Source organism: Psittacula echo (genome assembly GCF_963264785.1).
Source record: "Psittacula echo genome assembly, chromosome: 4".
In the NCBI taxonomy this organism is placed as follows: Eukaryota; Metazoa; Chordata; class Aves; order Psittaciformes; family Psittacidae; genus Psittacula; species Psittacula echo.
The window spans coordinates 108,451,005-108,469,682 of record NC_137738.1 but is presented as its reverse complement, the minus strand read 5'-3'; the positions used below and the strand labels follow the sequence as shown (position 1 = coordinate 108,469,682).

The following is an 18,678-nucleotide window of genomic DNA, read 5'->3' as shown; positions in this document are numbered from 1 at the left end:
TTCCTCTCCATCCCCACCTATGTCCCCCAGACCTCTCCCCTTGGCTCTGTGGCCAAAGACCTCTCTTGGCCATGGCAGGAGGAAACCACCCTAGGTCTGGCAGTGGGACCCCCAGGGAGCTGTGGGCCATGGTCCTCTGGCTTGAGAGGGATGCAGGAACAGCGGCAAGGCCGCCTGGTCCCCTGGGAAGCGGGAAGAAGGGAGCTGCTGGTTTTATTTTATTTTAATTTAAATTAATTTTATTATTTTATTTTGCAAAACCACTCCTCAAAAATGTGAAACTTGGAGAGCTGGAGAGTGCTTTAACTTGATGGGGTGGGGGATACGCCTGCACCTCCCTCCATGATGAACTTTGTGCAAGAGGCTGGGGACCCACATAGCCCCAGCACAGCCCCAGGGCAGCCCAAGTGTGCAACAGCATGGCCGTGAGCCAGACACATGGTCGTGTGTGCACCAGAGGCCTCATGAGACATGGACTGAGGAGGACATGGGGCTCTCAGCACCGATCGCAGGCATCAGCGGGGTCCCATCCCTTCCATCCTCTGCCTCCTCCAGCCACAGGCAGTGAGGGGATGCCGCTGCAAAGGCGAGCACGCATCAGAGGGCAAATCAGGCTAAGAGGGGCTTAGACGGAGCTCTTTCGATCCCTGCACACATCAGCCTGCCCCTGCGGCCGAGAAAACAAGCCGTGAGTCACGTAGCCTGCCGAAAACGCCTGCCTCCACACAGTGGGCAGCCCCCCGAGAGCTCTGTGGGGTTATTTCAATCCTTTTCAGACTGGCAAACCCAGGATTTTCCCAGTGGAAAGGAAGCAGGAAGCACGGATCCATCACCAAGGAGGCAGGAAGGCAACGGCAGCGTGGTCCCTGGAACCCCCATCTCCACCCTCAGCTGTGGCAGCTCTGGGGCCAGAGCTGTTACCCTTAGGGAGATTTCCTGGGGGACAACTTGAGGCATTATAAGAGTTTTTCACCCTTCTTCTCCTTCACACCACTGGGTTGCTCCGGTCAACCTGCCCCCCATCACACCCCAACACCCTGAGCCCAGAGCAGGGTTGCTCTCAACGCTTTCCCCAGCAGAGACATCCCGGGGTTACCGCAACACAGCAAGAGGGGAGCAAAATCCTCTTTCCTTGTCCCCCTCCACGCACGGGGCAGCCCCCAGCCCCATGGGGAGCATCCCCATCACCCCTAGGACTGTGCCCACTCCCTCGCCAACACCCAAAGCACAGGCTGTGCCCCCACCAGTGGGGACACTGAGGGACACCCTGACATGCACTGGCCCCTCTTTGAGCACCAGGAGTGCCAGGGGGACTTTGGGGACAGCCAAGGCACCCAGCCCGCCTATTTCTTTTCTCACCTTTTAACAGAAGAAAACCAATGTATTTCTAATACTTGACAACTTGTACATACTGTTAGATACCAGAGAGGATATTTATTACAAATGATGCTATCATCGTATCTATAGAAGTCTATAAATATCTATTGGAAAGAGGGTCTTGGGGAGAAAACTTGTTGATGACTCCGGAGAATTTCTTTTTGCTCTCTGCTTCCCTCTCATCCTAGGGCACCCATGGGGACCTACACTCCCTCCGGCAAGGTTTCTCTGGTTCTCATGCCAAAGTATATTTGTACCGCTGAGTTACTTTCCATAGAGAGAAATAAAGGCTGGTTCAAACCTCAGCATTGCCTCAGCTTCTTCCCTTTAGGGGACGGGGGTCCCAGTCCCACAGGACCTCCCTACCCCAGCTCTGTGCCCCATTGTCCTTGCTCTGCAGGGACCGGGAAGTATGAGCATTTCTTTGGAATAAGCTTCTGCCCCTCTCCAGGCTTTTCCCATGGATAAGGGAGAGGAAGAAAGGAGAGGCTTAGCTCTGAGCTCTGCAGCATCCTTTAGTGAGTTCAGTGGGAGAAGGGTCTCCCTTCTGTATAGGCTGAGCTCAGGGCTTCCTGACCTCTTCCATCCCACCACCACCCATGGACATAAGGCTGGAGCAGACCCTGCTGCAGCTTTTCCCATGGGAGCCCCTCGAGACCCAGAGGAGCTGTAAACCTCCTGCTCTTACCAGCAGCAGCATCTCTGCAGCCGTGGTTCAGGCTGGAGACCTCTCTCTGCTCTGTGCAACAGCCAAGAAGCATCCGAGATCTGCTGTGTGAGCCAGGGGACACAGGGCCGAGCCCCCTGCCTTGGGCTGTGTGGTGAAACTGAGGCACAGACATGAGACAAAGAGAGCGGGGAGCATCTTGAACCAGGTTGGGCATCTGGCTGCAAACCTCCAAGGGGTCTGGGCAGCAGTGAGGTCCAGGATGCACCAGGATGGATGGGGCCATCTCATGGCTGGGACTGTCAGCAGAGCTTTGGGCTGCTCTCCTGCCTTTAAGTGGATAAACTCATCTCCCTCCAAAGCCAGGCATGAGCCACCAGCTAATCTAATAACGCTAAGCCTGCAAAGAGCAGATCTGTCTCGGCAGCAGCTGATGGAGAGGATGGATCATCTGAGCAGCAGCTTTCACCCTGCAGGAGGGTGCGTCCATGGGGCTGTGGGAGGGTTGGGGACTGGGGGCTTCCCTGGCATTTGGTCCCTCTGTTATCCTTCTCTCCATCCTCCTGTGCCTCCAATGCTTCCCATCAGGAAGTCAGGATGCTGGGCCAGCCAGAGCTTTGGCCTGGTCCAGTTCATCCGTCCCCAGGGCGCAACTGGTCCCCCAGGCTCTTATCCCCCTGCATGCAGCCACCAGCCTTCCCAGCACTGCACAACCAGGGCAAGCAGGAGACAAAGTCACCCATGCATGGGCGTAGACCTGCTGAAAGACTGCTGGTAACACAAGGCATGGAGATGGCAGAGGGACATGGACAGGATGGAGAAGTGGTCAGAGAGAGGAACCTCATGCAGTTCAGTGAGGAGAAGTCTGCCTCAGGGAGGAGCAACCCCACATAGCAATGTCCACCCACCTCAGAAGAAGAGGACCTAGAGGTGCTTGTGGACACCAGATTGACCATGAGCCAACAACATGCTCTTGCTGCAAGGAAGGCTGAGGGTAATACAGGCTTCATGAGGCAAAGCATTGCCAACAGGTCAAGGGAGGGGACACTTCCTCTCTGCTCATCACTGGAGGGGCCACTCCAGGAGGGCTGGATCCTGTTCTGGGCTCCACTGTCCATGAGAGACGTGGACGTACTGGAGAGAGTCCAGCGAAGGGCAGTCCAGTTCACCATGTAGATGTAGATGGTGGACTGGAGCACCTCTCCTAGGAGGAAAGGCTGAGAGGGCTGGGGAGCAAAGAAAGCTCAAGCTTTCACCTCAGCTATGAACACCTGATGGGGAAGAGGATGGAGCCAGGACCTTCCCAGTGGTGACCGCTGACAGGACAAAATGCTTGGCCACCTCCAAAGGGTCCACTTTGGGAAAACAGAGCATCCTCAGGGGAGGCATAGGGATCTGCAGGGGCTGGTCCTCTCCAGCCAGACCAGGGCAGCACAGGAAGGTCCTAGTGATGTGCAGGGTACAGGGTGGGAGCTGGAACACCCCATGGCAGGGGACAGAGAGATACCCCCTTTGGAGGAACCTGTGGCAGGTCCCAAGAGATTGAGGAGCACCAGACACATCCACCCCTCTGCCTCATCCCGGGAGATCTTTATTCCTTCTCAAAGCGTTTAAATTCTCCTTGTCAGCCATAGACCAAATATTTACAGTCCGCTGGAGGGACTTAAAATTCCTCCCCGGTATTAAGCAGAGCTCAGCTGTGGGGGAAGCTCAGCCCCAGGCAGTAGAGACACATCCTGTCTCTCCCCAAAGCCTTGAGGAAAAGGAGAAGGGGTGCGGAACAAAGGCTTCTATCCTGGCTGAAAAGGGGCCAAGTAGGCTGTGGGAACCAGGTAGAGAATGGGGAAGAGGGGGAGATAAAAAGTAGAAGCAATGAAAACTCACACAGCTCTGCTTTCTAAAGCCATTTTCGGTACTCTTTTAAAAATTATTTTTAAAAAGCCTTGTAGGTGTTTCTGTTTTCCATTCCCAGTTCATTAAACCCAGCAAAAAGAAACCACGCGGGAGGAGGAAACCATATTTTCATTATCCTGAGCTTCTTCCTACCCCATCACACGAGTGGCCTCATCATCTCTATTGCAGTGCACCAAGGGCCTTTGGATGCTGAAGGTATTGATTCAAAGAAATCACTCCACAGTACACACTGTACAGTAAAACACAAACCTTTATTGGTGGTGGGAGCACATGGGGGTTCAAACCTCCATAGACACGTCCAAAGAATAGCAAATGTGAGGGGTCCTTTTATACCTACTTTTCATCTTGAGACACTTGTATCTGTTCATACAGTTCAGTAAGTTACACAACTTGCAGTTTTCTTATCCTGTTGCGCACTTGGGTTAGGGCTACAGCAACAGTCTATGGGTTAGTATTACTCAGGATTCTTACCTTTTAGCTTAGCATTATAGATTAACTGCTAATACCTGCAAGCTACGTGCCTGGTTCTTGTTCAAATTGTTATCATATTTTGCCATTAGAGATGTCCCTGCTTATAAGCAACTTACAGAAGCAGATGCAAGGCTGCCTACATACGAGTTCTAACTTACTGTATGTCATGCCCTTCCAGGAGGGCAGGTCCTTATTTGCAGACAAGTTTCTATTAAGCAGGTGCAGTTTTGGTTTTAAGTGTTGAGTCATACTCATGCTAAATAGCAAAGTTATGTCAGCTAAAGCTTAATGGCTTGGTCGTGATATCCTGGGGCCACTGGGGGACTTGGGACTGAATTTGTGTCTGAATTCAGGGAGAAGACATGGGAGAAGTGCTGGGCAGGAGCACTGTGCCTGGATGGGTGCAGCCACAGGATGGGGACCACCAGCGGCACTGGCCTGGGGACCCTGTGCTGGTGCTGGGGACACTGGGTGACCAGACAGGCAGAGGCAACCTGCTGCAGCCAGTGGCATCTCCATGAGCAGCATCATGATGTCCTCTGTGACATGATGCAGCATCCTCTGTGGCAGAGGGACCGAGCACACCCTCAGTAAGTCTGCTGATGACACTGAGTTTTGTGGTGCAGTCACACTGGAGGAAAGGGATGGGATCCAGAGAGACCTGAACAGGCTGGAGAGATGGGCCAGTACAAGTCTTGTAGAGTTCAACAAGGCCAAGGGCAAGGTCCTGCACATGGTTTGGGGCAGTCCCACGCACAGACACAGACTGGGGGAGACTGGATTGAGAGCAGCCCTGAGGAGAAGGACTTGGGGTGTTGGTTCATGAGAAGCTCACCATGACCCAGCAGTGTGCGCTTGAGCCCAGAAACCAACCGTGTCCTGGGCTGCATCACCAGCAGCGTGAGCAGCAGGTCGAAGGAGGGGATTCTCTGCCTCTGCTTTGCTCTGCTGAGACTCACTCCCCCCCACATAAGAAGGAAGTGGATCTGATGGAGTGCCTGAAGGGGCCAAAAAGAAAGCTGGAGAGGGGCTTTTGACAAAGAACAAGGGGAATGGCAAGGGACAAGGGACAGGACAAGGGGGAATGGCTTTAAACTGACAGAGGGGAGATTGAGATGAGATCTGAGGCAGAAGTTCTCCTTGTGAGGGTGATGAGGCCCTGGCACAGGTTGCTCAGGGAAGCTGTGTCTGCCCCATCCCTGGCAGTGTTCAAGGCTAGGATGCACAGGGCTGGCAAGCCCAGGAAATGGGAGTGGAGCCCAGGAGAGGGAAGAATTAAACACTGTTAATGAGGGGATGGGCCTTGTGGTCTCATTAATTCCATGGGGCTGAGGAGCTTCTGAGTGATTTGGGGGCTCGGGTGGTGCATGTGCACTGACCTGCAGGGGTACATGCTTGTGGGCAGGACCGTCCCCATCGTGCCAGCTTGTCCACACTCTTCCTGGTCCCAGTGGGACTGGGTGTCTCTAATGTTCTGTTTCTCCCCTCTGGGGACCCCACAGCCCCCACACAGACCCACAAGCGTGTTTGTGCAGGGCTGGCATTGGCATGGAAGGGTGGGCACGTGCAGGGGACTTTGTAAGTCAGTGGCTCTGTCACTGCTCACCTTGTCACTGTCCTTGGAACAATTGCCCATCCTGGGGCTGGAGGAGGTGGACCAGCACAGGAGACAACAGGGGACCAACCCCAGCTGGCCCATCCTCCCTGCCCAGCCTGTAGTGTCCCCATAGGTGACACCAGTGGGTTTCTGCCAGGGGAGAATCCAGATGTGCTTGGGATACTGCAGGTATGTCGGGTCACTGGGGGTCTAGGAGGCAGATCTACAGCCTGAACATCAGCGGGGGGCAGTGGCTGCTGGGTGTCCCTGTCCCGTGGAGTTTGGGGGTGCTGCTCTCCTCCCACTCTGTTCCAAGAGGAGCCACTAGAACCAGCGCCCACCTCCCATCACATCCCTCCCCAGGGCCACATTTTGGTCCCCTTCCCGCAGCATCCTTGGGTGTCAGCAAGGGCAGGAGGCGATGGCCACCCCTGCCCTGCCCATCCGTGGCCGCCCAGCCGCAGAAAGGGTTAACTCAGATCGGCGCAGGCAGCCTTGGCGGAGGCCCTTGGAGTGGGTTTTTTTCTCCCCCGAGGCCTCCCACGGGTCACGGCTGCCGGGGCTGACGTGGGATGGAAAAATAATTTATCTGTGTCTGGCGGGGAGGCGCGGGGGGGACGGGCGGCAGCAAAGCCCGGTGCCAGGGGTAGAGGGGCCCCTGGAACCCCTCGGCTGGGTCTGTGGGAGATGGGGCTCACGGGGGGATGGTGAGACCCTGACCCCGGCAAACCCAGGTTCCAGGATGGGGAAACTGAGGCACGGAATTTCCATGGGGCTGGGGGGTGGAATTGTCCCCCAGGAACAAGCCCCAGGGAGATGAAGTAGGAGGTTGGATGTCTGGAGGGTTGCCCTTGGAGCTGCAAGGGCCCTGAAACCGTAGGGTGCCTCCGAGACAGTACCCCCCACCCCCCAGCCCTATAAACGGTTTGGCTGGGCAGCGTTAACCCAGGCAGGGTTAGACCGGGCAGGACTAGTACGGGCAGGGATAGCTCCAGGAGGTTTAGCCAGGGCAAGGGGCAGGATTTAGCCCGGTCAGAGTCTAGCAGGGACAGGGCTTGGTCCGGGCGTGGCTTGGTCCGGGCAGGGTTCAGCCGGTGCAGGCTTAGCCCCGGCAAGCCTCTGACTCCTGCCTGGCCCGGGAAGGACGGCGGGATCGGAGCCCCGAGAGCAGCCGGGACCCAACCCTGAGCCGCTGGCGCCATCTGCCGGCACCGCCTTGGGGGACACCGTCCCACGGGACCGCGGCGCTGCGGGCCTGGCAGAGGGGCAGGAGGCACCGCGGCGTGGGGACCGGGGCACCGGGACACCGGGACACCCGCACCGAAGGGCGCCGCGACACGGGCACGGCAGCGGCACCACGCCGCTGAGGGAGGGCGGGGCCTCGCGGGGCTGTGGGCGGGGCCAGGCCCGGGAAGGGGCGGGGCCATAGCCGCAGGGGGCGGGGCTATGCCTGCAGGAGGCGGGGCCGTGGCGGCGCGGTCCCGGTGCAGGGCGGGAGGCGGCAGCGGCGGGGCCATGGCCTGGTCCCGGTACCAGCTGGGCCTGGCAGCCCTCATGCTGGTCACCGGCTCCATCAACACCCTGGCGGCCAAGTGAGTCCTCCCGGCGGCTGGGGGGAACCCGCACCGCGGGGCTGGGGTCCTGCAGCGGCCTCGGCCCCCACCTTGGGCCCTGGGCTGGGCCCACCGCTCTGCTCGGGGTCCTCCCGGGCCTCAAGGCACCCTCAGGTCCTGCGCTCCCCCGCGGGTTGGAGCCCGGTCTGCAGGCCTCCGGGCCTCTCCTTCCATCGCGGGGTTTGTCCCCCCATGCTGCGGGGGTGTCACCCGGGCTCGGGCCTCCTCGTGTGACCCTGGAGACAGGGTTCCTCGAGCCACCTCCCCGCCGTATCTCAGCCCCACGCAGGGACTGGGGAGGCCCCCGGGGATAACGAGGCCGAGCTCCGGTCCAGGCTGTGTTGGCAGAGCCCCAGGACCTTCCCGGTGCCCCCGACATCTAGGCTGGGCATTCCTGGCGTGGGGGGCAGGCTGCGCTGTGGGGTGCCCCATAGGGACTGAGGCTGCCGTTGCTGGAGGGCCCAGCCCCTGATGAGAGGGAAGGAACGGGGGGGCTGCATTGCAGGGGGAGTTGGGGGTCTTCAGCCCCCTCGCGGGCGCTGCTGAGGGTGCAGGTCTCCTGCTGTGGGTGCTGTGCTCCCCAGGTGCTGGGGAGGAGCTGTGGGAGTGACCCCCCAACCAGGCTCCCTGCACTCCAGCTCATCCCTGTAACCAGTCGGGGGCTGGATTGAGCCCTTTCCCACAGAGAGCACCCTGGGGTGCTCCCAGCCTTTACGGTGAGGATGAGGACAGTGTTCCCAAGAGCTACCCAGGCCAGGCAGACCTGCCGAGCCGGCTTATCCCGCTGCTGCCGGGCAGACACACGGGTGTTAGCGGATGGCCAGGCTCCGGCTGCTCCTGGTGTTACAGCAGAGCCAGGTCCCCGGGTGCGGAAACTGAGGCACGGAGTCTCCATGTGGCAGGGCAGAGGTGGGAGGTGGCACCGAGCGCTCACCCCGCTCACGAGGCTCGTGTGTGGCCGGACAAAGCCTCTTGCGAAACACGGCCCCGAGCCGTCCCGTGGCGGAGGGGCTGCGGCCGGGGCTGACTCACGCTGAAATCTCGCTGGCCTGGCTGAAAAGCCCCTCGCAGAGCAGTGGGGGATGGGCTGGGGATTGCCCTGGCCTCCGCTCGCACCCTGTTTCCCCAAGCTCAGCAGCTCTGTGGCCACTCGGCATCAGCAGAAAGCAGCTGGAGGGTTGCTGGGTGCCGGCCGCGCTGTGTCAGGGTGCACGGGCACGCCGGGGGTGACCTGCGGTCCCCTCCTGATGCAGATGGTCCCTCAAGAGCGTTGATCCTTGCTGAAAACAGGCCAGGAGGACCAGTACCACAGCCTATGTTTATCCAGCATTGCCCTCTGTGCTGCATGGAATACCCAAAAGAGGGGTTTTGTGCCCAAAAATGGTGGCTGGGGGTGTGAGTGGTGGGAGCTGCTGCACCCCAGCCTGTGACCCAGCATAATTTCTGGGTGCTGTGTCTCAGCCCCCAAGTTTTCAAGGCTGGTGATGTAGAGAGGGTGTCAGGGTGACCGCCCACCGTGCTATCCTGGTCTCCCTAGCAGGAGATGGTGCTGCCTGAACGTGTCCAGCAGCGTGGGGACACTGGATCGTGAGACTGTGCAACATGGTGGTATCCATTTCCCTGCCTGTCACTCAGGCCTGGGAGCTGGGCCAGGAGCTGCCGGCAGGTCGAGGCAACCACAACCATGTCTCCTTCCCCATGGACATCCTGTCCTTAGAACTGTCACTTCAGGGGGCTGGTGGCCCATAGGAGAGCCCCAGGCTGGATCTTGGGGTGCGCTTCATCTCCCCATGGCTCCCTGCTCTAACCACCGTCCTCTCCTCTGCCTCCTAGGTGGGCTGATAACTTCAGCGCGGCCGGCTGCAGCGGGAAGGAGCACAGCTTCCAGCACCCCTTCCTGCAGGTGAGCCCCCCACCCTGGGTAGGGAGGGCCTCCCCAGCAGGACAAGCGCCCCTCACCCGCTCTCTCACAGGCCGTGGGCATGTTCCTGGGTGAATTTTCCTGCCTGGGGGTGTTTTACCTGCTGGTCTGGAGGGATTGGCGAAGGCCAGAACCCAGCATGGCCCCGGCACAGCCCTTCAGTCCCCTGCTCTTCCTGCCTCCCGCCCTCTGCGACATGACTGGGACCAGCATCATGTATGTGGGTAAGTGCTGGGCCATGGTTCAGTGCTTTGCCTTGCAGAGATGTGTCCATCCCTGGGGCCAGATTTGGTTTTTGGGCTGCAGGACTGCGTGGTGCATTTGGGTTTGACCCTGAAGTGGGTTAGAGGGGTCTGAGCAAACACTTCCTACCCATGCGATGGGTTGTGGTAGGGCTCAGTAAGCCAGGTTCTGCACTGGGGGGGCACAGTGTTCCTGTGGAGTGGGGATGTGGGGCTGAGTCTTGGCATGAACCTCTCTGCTGCCAGATCTGAGTAGGAGTGGAGGGGGACAGCATCACTGCCCCTTCCTCTGCTTAATCACACTTCATCGTGGACTGTAGTGATAGGATAAGGAATAACGGGTTCAAACTTAAATAGGGGAGATTTAGGTTAGATATAAGGAAGAAGTTCTTTAATGTGAGGCCCTGGCACAGGTTGCCCAGAGAAGCTGTGGCTGCCCCATCCCTGGCAGTGTTCAAGGCCAGGCTGGATGGGGTTTGGAGCAACCTGGTCTAGTGGAAGGTGTCCCTGCCCGTGGCAGGGAGTTGGAACTGGATGATCTTAAGGTCCTTTCCAACCCAAACCATTCTGTGATTCTATGATTTTATGATCTGCTCTTAATTACTGTGGCAGACTGATAAAGTGGTGGTGGTGTGACATTAGACGGCTCCGCACACAACACATGGATCTGTCTCTCCCCACACAGCCTTGAACATGACCAGTGCCTCCAGCTTCCAGATGCTGCGAGGATCTGTCATCATCTTCACCGGGCTCCTCTCCGTGGCCTTCCTGGGCCGCAAGCTGGAGCTGAGCCAGTGGCTGGGCATCCTAGTCACCATCGTGGGGCTGGTGGTGGTGGGGTTGGCTGACCTGCACAGCTCCCATGGCCAGAAACACAACCTCAGCCAGGTGATAACTGGTATGTGGTGGCCCTCAGGAACGGTGGGATGGCCATGGTGGGGGAAGAGCTCCTGCAGGGTGTATGCCAGGATCTCCGGGGCATGGCTTGGCCGTGTTGCACATCCAATGGGCAGGGAGATGGGGGCTCAGCCTCCCCTTTCCTCTTTCCCCCCTTCCTCCTCCTCTCCCCCCCTTCCTCCTCCTCCTCTCCCCCCTTCCTCCTCCTCTCCCCCCCTTCCTCCTCCTCTCCCCCCTTCCTCCTCCTCCCCCCCTTCCTCCTCCTCTCCCGCCCTTCCTCCTCCTCTCCCGCCCTTCCTCCTCCTCTCCCGCCCTTCCTCCTCCTCTCCCCCCCTTCCTCCTCCTCTCCCCCCCTTCCTCCTCCTCTCCCCCCTTCCTTCCTCTTCCTCTCCCCCCCTTCCTCCTCCTCTCCCCCCCTTCCTCCTCCTCTCCCCCCCTTCCTCCTCCTCTCCCCCCCTTCCTCCTCTTCTCCCCCCCTTCCTCCTCTTCTCCCCCCTTCCTCCTCTTCTCCCCCCCTTCCTCCTCCTCCCCCCCCTTCCTCCTCCTCCCCCCCTTCCTCCTCCTCCCCCCCCCTTCCTCCTCCTCCCCCCCCTTCCTCCTCCTCCCCCCCCTTCCCTCCTCCTCCCCCCCCTTCCTCCTCCTCCCCCCCCCCCCTTCCTCCTCCTCCCCCCCCTTCCTCCTCTTCTCCCCCCCTTCCTCCTCTTCTCCCCCCCTTCCTCCTCTCTCCCCCCCTTCCTCCTCCTCCCCCCCCTTCCTCCTCCCTCCCCCCCTTCCTCCTCCTCCCCCCCCCTTCCTCCTCCTCCCCCCCCTTCCTCCTCCTCCCCCCCCTTCCTCCTCCTCCCCCCCCTTCCTCCTCCTCTTCCCCCCTTCTCCTCCTCCTCTCCCCCCCTTCCTCCTCTTCTCCCCCCTTCCTCCTCCTCTCCCCCCTTCCTCCTCCTCCCCCCTTCCTCCTCCTCTCCCCCCCTTCCTCCTCTCCTCCCCCCCTTCCTCCTCCTCTCCCCCCCTTCCTCCTCTTCTCCTCCCCTTCCTCCTCCTCCCCCCCTCCTCCTCCTCCCCCCCTTCCTCCTCCTCTCCCCCCTTCCTCCTCCTCTCCCCCCCTTCCTCCTCCTCTCCCCCCCTTCCTCCTCCTCTCCCCCCCTTCCTCCTCCTCTCCCCCTTCCTCCTCCTCTCCCCCCTTCCTCCTCTTCTCCCCCCTTCCTCCTCCTCCCCCCCTTCCTCCTCCTCCCCCCCTTCCTCCTCCTCTCCCCCCCTTCCTCCTCCTCTCCCCCCTTCCTCCTCCTCTCCCCCCTTCCTCCTCCTCTCCCCCCTTCCTCCTCCTCTCCCCCCTTCCTCCTCCTCTCCCCCCTTCCTCCTCCTCTCCCCCCCTTCCTCCTCCTCTCCCCCCCTTCCTCCTCCTCTCCCCCCCTTCCTCCTCCTCTCCCCCCTTTCCTCCTCCTCTCTCCCCCTTTCCCTCCTCCTCTCTCCCCCTTCCTCCTCCTCTCCCCCCTTTCCTCCTCCTCTCCCCCTTTATCTTTTTTCCCCATTCTCCCACCTTCCTTCCTTCTTTCTTCCCTCTTCCTTCTCCCCTTGCAGGTGACCTGCTTATCGTCATGGCACAGGTGATTGTTGCCATCCAGATGGTGCTGGAGGAGAAGTTTGTCTACAAGCACAACGTGCACCCACTGCAGGCTGTTGGCACTGAAGGTCTGTTGTGACATCAGCCAAAGGGTTGGGTGCTTGGGGGCTTCTGAATCCCCCAAACCCAACTTTGGGAGGGCCACATTGTGCAGGGTGGGAGAAGCAGGCTGCAAAGAGGGAGCTGTTGTAGAAGTTTGGGTCTCGTGGTGCAGGGAGGGGCAGGCTTGGACCAGCACCCATCTGACACCCCACAGGTTTCTTCGGCTTCATCATCCTGGCCCTGCTGCTGGTGCCCATGTACTACATCCCAGTGGGCAGCTTCAGCGGGAACCCTCGGCGGACACTGGAAGATGCCCTTGATGCCTTCTGCCAGATCGGCCACCAGCCCCTGATCGCCCTGGCCCTGCTGGGTAACATCAGCAGCATCGCCTTCTTCAACTTCGCTGGCATCAGCGTCACCAAGGAGATCAGTGCCACCACCCGCATGGTGCTGGACAGCCTCCGCACCCTTGTCATCTGGGCCGTCAGCCTGGCTGTGGGGTGGGAGACCTTCCATGGCCTGGAGATCTTGGGGTTTGGGGTGCTGCTGGTGGGAGCTGCTCTTTACAATGGCCTGCACCGGCCTCTGCTCGCCTGCCTGATCCGGCACACGGATGAGGCTGGCTCGGCAGCTGAACGGGAGGATTTGCTGCGGGGGGAGAGCACAGCCATCAACAGCGAGAGCTGAGCAGCCACTGCCTGTGTGCAGCTTGGTCCTGAGGTTCATTGTCCCAGATGTTCTCATCAGGAGGGGATTGGCATGGTGGTGGTGATGCCAGCCACCGTCCTGCTGCTGTTTGCAGGAGAAACCTCTACCCTGCCGGCGCTTCAGGAGGAGATGGCAAGGCTGTGCCTGCCTCTCATAGTGGGAAGCAGGCCCTGGGCCCCTGTGTGGGGCACGTTGGAGCCTCTGCCCCTGATCCCAAGAGGCTTGGGAGGTTGGGGAGGAGGGGCTGGCCCCACTGTTCCCCCAACCTGCCTCTCCCCCTACCCCTAATAAAGTTCATCACCTGTGGCTTGCGCCTGGATGTCAGTGCTGGCCATGGGAAGGGTCTGGGAGCCCCCAGGCTGGTGTATGGGGTTCCCAATAGACCCAGCACAACGGTGGGTGTCTGAGCCTTCTGCCACTGACCATGCTGGATATGAGCCTTGCTCCCAACAGAGGGAGAGGATCTCCCTTTCACATGGCATGTGGGAAGAGGAAGGGGAGACCCAAGGTTCTTAAGGAGGGGGTTCCTGCCCCATTGGTTAGATATAAAGATGAAGTTCTTCCTGTGAGGGTGCTGAGGCGCGGGCACAGGTTGCCCAGAGAAGCTGTGGCTGCCGCATCCCTGGCAGCGGCTTACCCCCCTTTCACAGCTGATGATTAATCCTGGGCCCACAGAGCTGTGTTTGGAAGGTTTATTGTTTCTGGAAGGTGTATTTGCTTGGCAAAGTGCGTTCCAAAGATGCAGCACAGGCAGGGGGTCGACTCTACCTTTATTTTGTTTGGACCCTGCAGAGGGGCCCACAGCAGCAGGGGAGGGCAGTGGTGGTGGCATTTGGCCCCCTGGCATAGGGACAAGGGGGCTTGGTGAGGCACTGGAGCTTGGCAGCAGCGATGAGCATCACCCAGCTACTCTCTGCAGGAGGAAGGACAGGAGGGGGTGAGCCATGGCATGTCCCCCCCAGCGCTGCCATGGGATGTGGGGGGCTGGACTCACATGGCATTTTGCTTGTAGTGCCGAAGCGCCTGCTCAGCCACGATCTCCATGAAGCGAGGGTCCTCCCAGGAGATGTCTCCAGGCACAGTGAGGGACAGCGGCTCAGAATCGAAGAGCTGCACCGTCACCTGCGTGTCGGGGGGAGCTGAGGGGTCATCGAGGTTGGGAGCCTTGGAGAGGACCTGGAAGGGGAAAGCATAGGGGCACATAACGCAGGAAGAGCTGGGCTAGCCCCTGTGCCGGCCCCTCGCCCTGGCACCCAGCCCCGCAGGCAGCTATTGTGCCAAGCGGCATCCTCTTGGGCACACAATCGCCTCATTCTCCCCCTGACCCACTTTCCATGGCTGCTGGCCCTGCTGATGGGGCGACCATAGCAAAAGAGGGGAGTCTCGAGCCCTCCGGCCGGCTCACCGTGGTGACCTGGAGGAAGCCATCGGTGCCCTGGGTGAGGTTGGCCAGGCGCGAGACCCAGCCGAACTGGCGGTTGAGCTGGTCCAGGAGGCTGGTGGTGTTGAGCATCTCTGCTTGGAAGGCACGCATCAGGTCATCGTAGCGGCGGGTGAAGCGCTCAGCCAGGCGCAGCGCGTCCTCCAGCTGCTCCCGCAGCTGGCTCTGCGCAGGGTCCGTCTGCCAGCAGTCTGGGCATGGATTTGGGAGGCATCAGGGGGTGTCAGGGCTCACCTCCAGCCATCCTCACCCCACCACATCAACCGTATTGCCCCCAGTCCCATGGGGACTAGCTCACCCACAGAGAGGATCTCCCGGCACTTTTCGCACTCATCCCGCATCCGCAGGCAGCCAGCTGAGTTCCGACGGATCTCCCGGCACACCATGCGGTCATTGCTGGAGTTACGGGACTCTGTGAGGAAGCACAGCCCAGAATTAGCACCCCAAAACACCACGGTTGGGGAGGCAAGCTGCAGGGCCAGCCCTGGCCAACACCCCCAGGGTGCCGTGTGGAGACACAAAGGTGCTTTCTCCATGGAATACTGCCCCCCTCCTGAGCTGTTTTCCCGAAACAAAGCACTCCGTGCCAGCCTGTTTCGAAATCTCTCTTTCCGCAGCCACCCAGGCTGGGGGCCGCAGTGGCAGACGGTGACGGCATCACTGCAACGGTGCTGCCTGCCCAAAACAAACACCTTCCCAGGATGGCAGCGGCTCCGGCAGCCAAGATTAGGCTGGGAAAACCCCCCAGATCCCAGCATAGCTCTGCAAACAGCGGAGCTTGTGATTCCCTGCTCTCCCATGGGGATTCTTTGAGGTGTAGTACTAGGGTTGAGCTCATCCTCTTAAGTTAGTCACCCCCTAATAAGAAGGAGGAGGAGGTTTGCCGGGAAGCCCGGCTGTAAATGTACTGCTTTCAGCCAAACTGGGGAGCCCACAGCACCCAGCAGGGAGCACCCTACCTGGGGCAAAGCCACCGAGTGAATGCTCCCAACCGCCCTGTGCTTCCTCCAGCATCCGCTGCGTCATCTCGAAGAGTGGCTGGAAGAGGCGGTGGAAGCCGTGGTGGGGATGCTGGAAGAAGGGATGCAGCTCCCGGGAAAGCCTCTCGCTGCGCAGGGGGAAGCGGACGTGCTGGACTGGGGGGCGGAAAGCCTCGCGGAAGCCACCGAAGGGTGCTCGGAAGAAGGGATACATGCGGCCGTAGACCTGTGTGCTGTCCTGGAATATGTCATCCACCCCGTCCTCCAGCAACCCGAAACGTTCTTCCAAATCCTCAAACTGCCGCTCCTGCTGCTGGTCCCGCTCTAGCAGTGAGTCGATGCGCTCACCGTTCACCCAGATGGAGAAGGGCGAGGAATGGTTGAGGAATTCCTCCAGCTGCCAGGCAGGGGAGCAGGACCAGGTTAAAACAAGGAGATCAGGCAAAAAATGAGAGAAAGATTCAAGGCCAGGTTGGACCTCAGGGGCTTGGAGCAACCTGGTCTAGTGGAAGGTGTCCCTGCCCATGGCAGGGGGTTGGAACTGGATGAGCTTTGAGGTCACTTCCAACCCAAGCCATTCTGTGAGTCTATGGAATCCCCCTCCCCAGCCTCACTGGGCGCTGTGGTACCACTCACCTGCCGCCCCACCAGTCCTGATCCGCTGTGGCACGTGCGGGAGTAGAAGCGCATGCAGGTGTGTTTGAGGCAGGGCTTGCACTCTTCCCATAGCGCCAGCATCGTCTCGTTGCACACCTCCTGCTTCGCCGCCAGCTGCTGCTCCTTCTCCCTGGCCAGCTGCACCGCCTCCTGCAAGGCAGCCACATCCACCCCAGGGCATCCCTCCGCTCCCAGGGCACACAGATTCCCCAGCACCGCATCCTCCCAACCCTTCGGATGCATCCAGCCCAGCTCGGGGAAGCTCAGGTACCAGGTCGGAGCAGCCACCCTCCTCATCCTCACTCACCTCCTTCTTCCTCTTGGTCTCCTCCAAGGTGTGCAGGATGGCTTGGTGGTCCTTACTTGTCTTGTCCATGAGGGTCTTCATCTGCTTTACCCCATTGATGGCGTTTTCCACCTCTGTGTCAATGTATTTGCTGCCAGCTGCTGACATTTCTGTGGTTGCGGGGGTGAGGAAGAGGAAGAGCATCCTTCAGCAGGCAGTGGAAGCACCCGTCAGTGCATGCAAATACTTGCAGGTGCAGTATCTTGGTTGCTCGCCAACAGCTTGATTCAAGCTCACAGAACCCAAGAGAAGTGCCCCAAAACTTCACCCCAGCTGGGACTGCATCTCCCCACCCACCACCCATAATATTTGGGGTGTGTGCTGTGAAGTTCCAGGTGCCCCCCAGGAGCAGCCCGGTGCTGGGGCCCCATCCATGCCCACATCAGCCCTCACCCACCCAGACCACGCAACCAGGGGAGTACTGGGGGCAGGATCTGCATCCCCCACACATGAAAAACATCCAGCCCCAGCCCCTTGGGGATGATGCTCTGTGCCCCTTCCACCCAACCCCACTGAAACAACGCTGTGCCCCTCCATCCAGCCCTCCCTGGATAATGCTGTGCCCTCCCCCCCCCGACACAGCATTCCCCCCACTCCACCACTGTCCCCTTTGCTCCCCAAGCCTGCAGGGAACCCCCCACCAAATGAAAAGCTGTGTCCCCCCCCCAGCCCCCACTCACGCTTGAGCTCGCTCGGGGGGACAAGCGCCTGCCCCCATCCCCAGGGGAGCAGGAGGCTGAGCAGCGGGAGCAGCAGCAGCGCCATGGCCCGTCCTGGAGGCAGCTCCCTGCGCAGGCAGAGCGGGGGCTCAGAGCAGGAGCCAGGATCCGGCCCCCTCAGACACGGGACTCTGACTCAGCAGCGGGCACCAGCCCCCCCCCGGCCATGGCTTTGGGGGGATGGTGATGGTTGGGCTCACATCTCCTTAGCTGGGAGAGCCGGGGGCCTGTAGCCTGTCCCTAGGAGGGGGTCCCTGGGTTGTAGGGTCCCACATGAAGCCCTGCCGGGGCAGACTGGGATGCAAAGCCATGTGTGCGTGTTCCCCCCGCCCGCCTGCCTGTGGGACAAACAAGCCCAGGCCTGGTGCCAGGCAGGGCAGGCAGCCAAGGCAGTGACCGGGCATGGATCTCCTCCTCCTCCGCAGGAGCTGTACTGCCTTTCTTCATCTCCAGCCCCCTCAGGGATGGAGCGGGGCTGCAAAGCCAAGCCAAGGCCGGGCCCCGGCCAGCTGCAGGCAGGGATGAGCACTGCTGGCAGTACCCCCCTGGAAGGGTGCCATGGCCAAGGCACCCAGCACTGGAACCTCGGGGGTTGTGCAATGAGGAGTTGTGCAGTGGCCCCAGCTCCCCCTCTTCCCTCAGACCTGTGCAATGACCCAGCCACAGGATGCCTCTGGCCCCTCCAGCAGCACTGGCCCCATGCCACTGTAGCACACCCATTGCAGTACCCAATGCACTACTGCCCCCCAAATACATCCCCCCAAGCCTAGCCCAGCTCTATCCTGCCTGGCCCAGGGCATTGTGGGAAACTCTTGCCTGCAGGGCTGAGCATCATGCACTGCATTACCTCCCCCAGCATGGACTGGGGGTGCAGGGGGCACCCCTGGGTGCACAGCACCCAATTCTGCCTTGCAGTAGTGGGAAGGGAAGGGAAGGGAAGGGAAGGGAAGGGAAGGGAAGGGAAGGGAAGGGAAGGGAAGGGAAGGGAAGGGAAGGGAAGGGAAGGGAAGGGAAGGGAAGGGAAGGGAAGGGAAGGGAAGGGAAGGGAAGGGAAGGGAAGGGAAGGGAAGGGAAGGGAAGGGAAGGGAAGGGAAGGGAAGGGAAGGGAAGGGAAGGGAAGGGAAGGGAAGGGAAGGGAAGGTCCATACCTGCACCCCGATCAGCTGCACCACCGCCGGTCCCCGCCCGCTCCTATTTATCCGCCCGCCGAGCTGCGGGTCCGCCCCGCTTCGGCCCCGGAGCTTTCTGGAACCGGCGGGACCAGCCCCGTCCCGGCCCGCCCTCCTCCGGTGCCCCCCCCGCAGTCCCGTCGCCCCCCAGCCGGCCGGTGCGCGGCGCCCGGATGCCGCAGGGACGGGCGCGGTGCCGCTCGGCCGCGCATCGCACGTCCCGCCGCAGAACGGGGCCCCCAGATCCCGGGTGCTGCGGTCCCGGGGCGGATGTGTGTGATGTGAAACCCCGCCGGCTGTTG

At 60.5% G+C, this 18,678-nt stretch overlaps 2 protein-coding genes across 3 annotated transcripts; one reads left to right on the top strand and one right to left on the bottom strand.

Moving 5' to 3' along the window:
- Window positions 1-7,522: 7,522 nt before the first annotated feature.
- Window positions 7,523-13,252, top strand: SLC35F6 (solute carrier family 35 member F6). The gene is made up of 6 exons (XM_080615837.1): window positions 7,523-7,618; window positions 9,473-9,542; window positions 9,613-9,784; window positions 10,488-10,700; window positions 12,272-12,382; window positions 12,571-13,252. Exons 1-6 carry the CDS (start codon window positions 7,542-7,544, stop codon window positions 13,041-13,043), a joined length of 1,116 nt encoding a protein of 371 aa, XP_080471963.1. The 5' UTR covers window positions 7,523-7,541; the 3' UTR covers window positions 13,044-13,252.
- Window positions 13,253-13,823: 571 nt separating this feature from the next.
- CLU (clusterin) lies at window positions 13,824-18,453 on the bottom strand. 2 transcript variants are annotated; one of them, XM_080615838.1, is made up of 9 exons: window positions 18,356-18,453; window positions 17,169-17,275; window positions 16,450-16,598; window positions 16,122-16,292; window positions 15,465-15,882; window positions 14,804-14,917; window positions 14,470-14,696; window positions 14,059-14,240; window positions 13,824-13,977 (listed from the first exon to the last, which is right to left on the bottom strand). In XM_080615838.1, exons 2-9 carry the CDS (start codon window positions 17,251-17,253, stop codon window positions 13,971-13,973), a joined length of 1,353 nt encoding a protein of 450 aa, XP_080471964.1. In that variant the 5' UTR covers window positions 17,254-17,275; window positions 18,356-18,453; the 3' UTR covers window positions 13,824-13,970. The 2 variants fall into 2 exon arrangements, with proteins under 2 accessions (XP_080471964.1, XP_080471965.1); XM_080615839.1 differs by having other exon boundaries at window positions 16,450-16,633; window positions 18,356-18,447.
- Window positions 18,454-18,678: the final 225 nt, after the last annotated feature.